General features: G+C 40.4%; 1 protein-coding gene across 1 annotated transcript; it reads left to right on the top strand.

The window, feature by feature from the left end:
- Window positions 1-187: 187 nt before the first annotated feature.
- On the top strand, window positions 188-3,604 carry LOC103805526 (serine/threonine-protein kinase ATR-like; the record flags this gene model as incomplete). The annotated part of the gene is made up of 3 exons (XM_009078177.1): window positions 188-1,077; window positions 2,042-2,229; window positions 3,442-3,604. Coding segments are annotated over 3 exons (1,241 nt in total), but the record flags the coding sequence as incomplete, so codon positions are not given.
- Window positions 3,605-3,628: the final 24 nt, after the last annotated feature.

The following is a 3,628-nucleotide window of genomic DNA, read 5'->3' as shown; positions in this document are numbered from 1 at the left end:
CTTTTTCAGTCGGATCTGCTGAATTAATGTCCCAGCAAAGGCTATTTGTTTACTAAGCCAACGTGCATTTATCTCAAGGAGTTTTGTTTTACTGTTAAGCAACCTGCTCTCAGAGAGGTGCTCAATAGGAGATTTTGATTTTTATCTTAATAATTCTATGTTTGCTTGTTCTTTTTTATTGTCCTAGAATTTAGTAACTGGATCATAACAAGGCTTCTCCGAATTGCTGCAACTCCAAACTGCAACACATTGCACAAGAACATTTGTGATGTCATTTGCTCTTTACTTTTTCTGTTTAAAATGAAGAGTTGCTCCGTTTTTGAAGTACTAACTAAAGACTTGCTACAGCTTTTCCAAGACTTAATTGTCTTGCATGAAAGAGATGCACAGAAGCATCTCTGGGGAGATGGACTGGTCTGGCCAGTGACTATCAAGCAATTTTCAAGCAATATAAGTGACCAAGTGGGATATTTAAGATTGGCACCATTACAGCTGATGGGCTTGCCCAATGTAGAATGTTTGGAAGTTATGCTAATGTCTGTTCTGACAGATATTGTTGCAGATGTGTTTTTTGTAAGACAAGATACTATTCTCTGGGGGATAGGCTGCTCCCTGCTGGAATATGGCAGTCCACAAGTTAAAACTCTGGCAATGAAGTTTTTAGTAAAATTAATTCATTTAGGAGGACCTCCAGAACAACTGGCCAGTGCTTTCTTCACAGTCTTTTTAGAAATTCTTCAGTCAGCACTTGAAATGGACACTGAGGAATCAGAACTCTTTGGAGAACCACTCTTACTGTTGGTGAGGACGTTGTTGCCTCTTGAAGCTGATTTTTACAAAAATATTGAACCTGTCTACTTGAATATGCTACTAGAGAAGCTCTCTGCATTGTTTGAAGGAGATGTGTTTAGGTGTCTCCAGTCTGAAAAGCTGAGAGCTGCTTTTTGCCATATACTGCAGTATTTTCTGGAGTTTGTCCCAGCTGGCTACGAATCTGCCTTACAAATAAGAAAAACCCATGTCAGTACCATATGTGGAATTTTTGTGAATGTTCTTGGAACTCAGGAGGAACAAGAGGTGGGTTAATTTTAAAAACTGTATTAACTGTGTGAATAGATCATATACAAAACCCTACACCTGTGCAAAGAAGAAAGTTTAGGAAATGCTACTTCTAGTTGCATATTTAGGTCAATATTCCTTGTTTCTCAACTGTTTCACATATCTGTACACATCAGATTTCTTTAATCAGTTGGATGTAGCTTGACTCTGTTTTTTAGATGTATTAAGCTATTGAGAAGCTATGCAGGCAGAAGGGTCTGTCTGTAATTGTTATGAAATGGGAGTGAGGCACAGAGTATGCTCATATGAGGCCTTCTTTACAAGTGGTTGCCATTTCTGCTCTTTCTAACCATATACTTTTATCACAGTTGTTAGGGACAGGCAGGCAGAAAGGTTTGAATTAAAATAAAACCATAGAATGGTTTGGGTTGGCAGGGACCTTCCAAGGCCATCTAGTCCAACCCCCTGCAGTAAGCAAGGACATCTTCAACTAGGTCATGGCTCAGAGCCCTGTCCAACCTGACCCTAAGTGTTTCCAGGGATGGGACCTCTCTGGGCAACGTATGCCAGCATGTCACTGCCCTCATAAAAGATTTCCTCTTTATGTTCAACCAAAATGAACCCTCTTTTAGTTAAAAAGAAATCATGAGGTGATGAGAGTGTTCCCTCTACCACGTACATGCATATGTGTGTCATATCTATTGTCTCTCAAATTCTGTGTGTCTGCCTTGATGGCTTTGGCAGCAAGGTAATATGTCAGGAACTGGGAAACAAGCTGCATTGTGTCTGGTGCAGCACAGGAAGTTTCGTTGCTTATGAGAGTTTTCATCTTGTAATGAAGTTTTTTTAACAGAAAGGTTTTCAAGAACTTTGCTACCATAATATTTTGAAATGTTATATTTTAAGTCCGAAACAATAATGCTACATTAGAGAAGTAAGGTAGAGCATACATCGTGGTAACTCTGTTGTTTGTCCATCCCAGTATCTGCTGAGTCCACTTTATACAGCCTTAAAAACACAAGTGGAAGAAATCTTTCAGGAGCTTCATCAGAACCAGCTAGAGACCTCTGACAGTGATGGGTGGAGCAGCAGCAGTGATGAAGTTCCAGAGAAAAGACGACGACTAAGCCTACCCACAAAGCATCCAAAGAAATCACCTGCACCTTTAATGTATGACCCTTGCTCAATAACTACTTTTATAGTAGTTTGGCTAGTGAATGATAAAAGATAACTTTTTGAGGCAGTTTCTTCATAACAGCCAGATTGAAAGATCTTCCGGGAAAAAAAATCTAAATGATATTTTAAAGGATGAAAATCTACAGGTGATTTTTAAGCCAAGCTTTAGCTAAAAAGACTTTATTTCTTGTATGTTCAGCAGAACTTATTTTCACTTTTACCAACTGAAAATGGAAAAACTGAGAGACTACAGAATGACAGACTTGTGCATGGCTGTGCTGTTACACTGGACGTGCTTAGAGCAGGTCTAGTTAAGTCAGGTTGCTGTCCACTAAACAAAGCCAGCTCTCAGCTTCTGCTTGTGCTGTGCTTCAGCACCCTGATTGTCTAGCACTTGCTCCAGCTGTTGATGTCTTCCTTGTATTTGGGCACTCAGAACTGGCTCCAGCATACTGTACTCCTACTGTCCTCCAGATGTGGCTCGTGATCAGCCTTCGCTGTTGAGTACAGCCCAGTATGTAGTTTACCTTTGCAACAAGGTCACACTGTTCATATATTCAACTTTTCCACAAGTCCACCGGGTCATTTTCTCCAAAGTTGCTTGCTAGTTAGTCAGTCTGTTTTGTTACATCAGGTTTTCTGTGCCAGTTGCAGGACTTGTCATGTGTTTCTATGGACCTTCATGAGGTTCTTGTAAGCCTAGTTTTGTAGCCAGATGAGGTGTGAAAAAGCAGCTCTCCTTTGTCCACAGAGCTGCCTGTCTCCTTGCAGAAAGGAATTGAGGGCATGATTTGCCCTTGGTAAATATGTGCTGGCTGTTTCCAGTCACCTTCTTGTCCCTTATGTGGCTAGAAATGAGTTCAAGGAAGACTTTTTCCATAAGCTTCCCAGGGACTGAGGTTAGGCTGGCAGGGCTGTAGTTCCTTGAAGCCTCTTTTTTTACCTTTCTCAAAGATGGGTGTAACATTTGCCTTTTTATTGTCACCAAGAGGATTGGCACCTTTATTGCCTTTCAGATAAGTGTGATTTGAGTCATAGTTAAATTCAGAGCCAGGATCTTTTTCTCCCAAAGAGCACATCTAAGCTAAAGCTTCATTTGGTATTTTCCTAATCCTGTGTCAAACATGAATGAACTCTGGTTTTGCTATGAGGACTTTCCGGAACTAAAGTATATGTTGGCAAATAATTAATATGGTCAAATTACAGACTTAGTCCTGTTGATATGAAACTGAAGAGCACTCTATGGAATACCATCACTAAGAAAGCTGCATCCTTAATATCTCTCCTTGAGAAGGAAATTCTGACAGCAGATGTGCTTCAGACTGTGGAAGGGATTGCTGTGATTCTGCGACTGGCTGCTTTGTGCACAGTTCATTGTTCTCCCCCAACAAAT

This window comes from Acanthisitta chloris, unplaced genomic scaffold (assembly GCF_000695815.1).
Source record: "Acanthisitta chloris isolate BGI_N310 unplaced genomic scaffold, ASM69581v1 scaffold40857, whole genome shotgun sequence".
NCBI classification, from domain to species: domain Eukaryota; kingdom Metazoa; phylum Chordata; class Aves; order Passeriformes; family Acanthisittidae; genus Acanthisitta; species Acanthisitta chloris.
The sequence above is the reverse complement of the archived record's forward strand: the minus strand, read 5'-3'. Positions and strand labels throughout refer to the sequence as shown.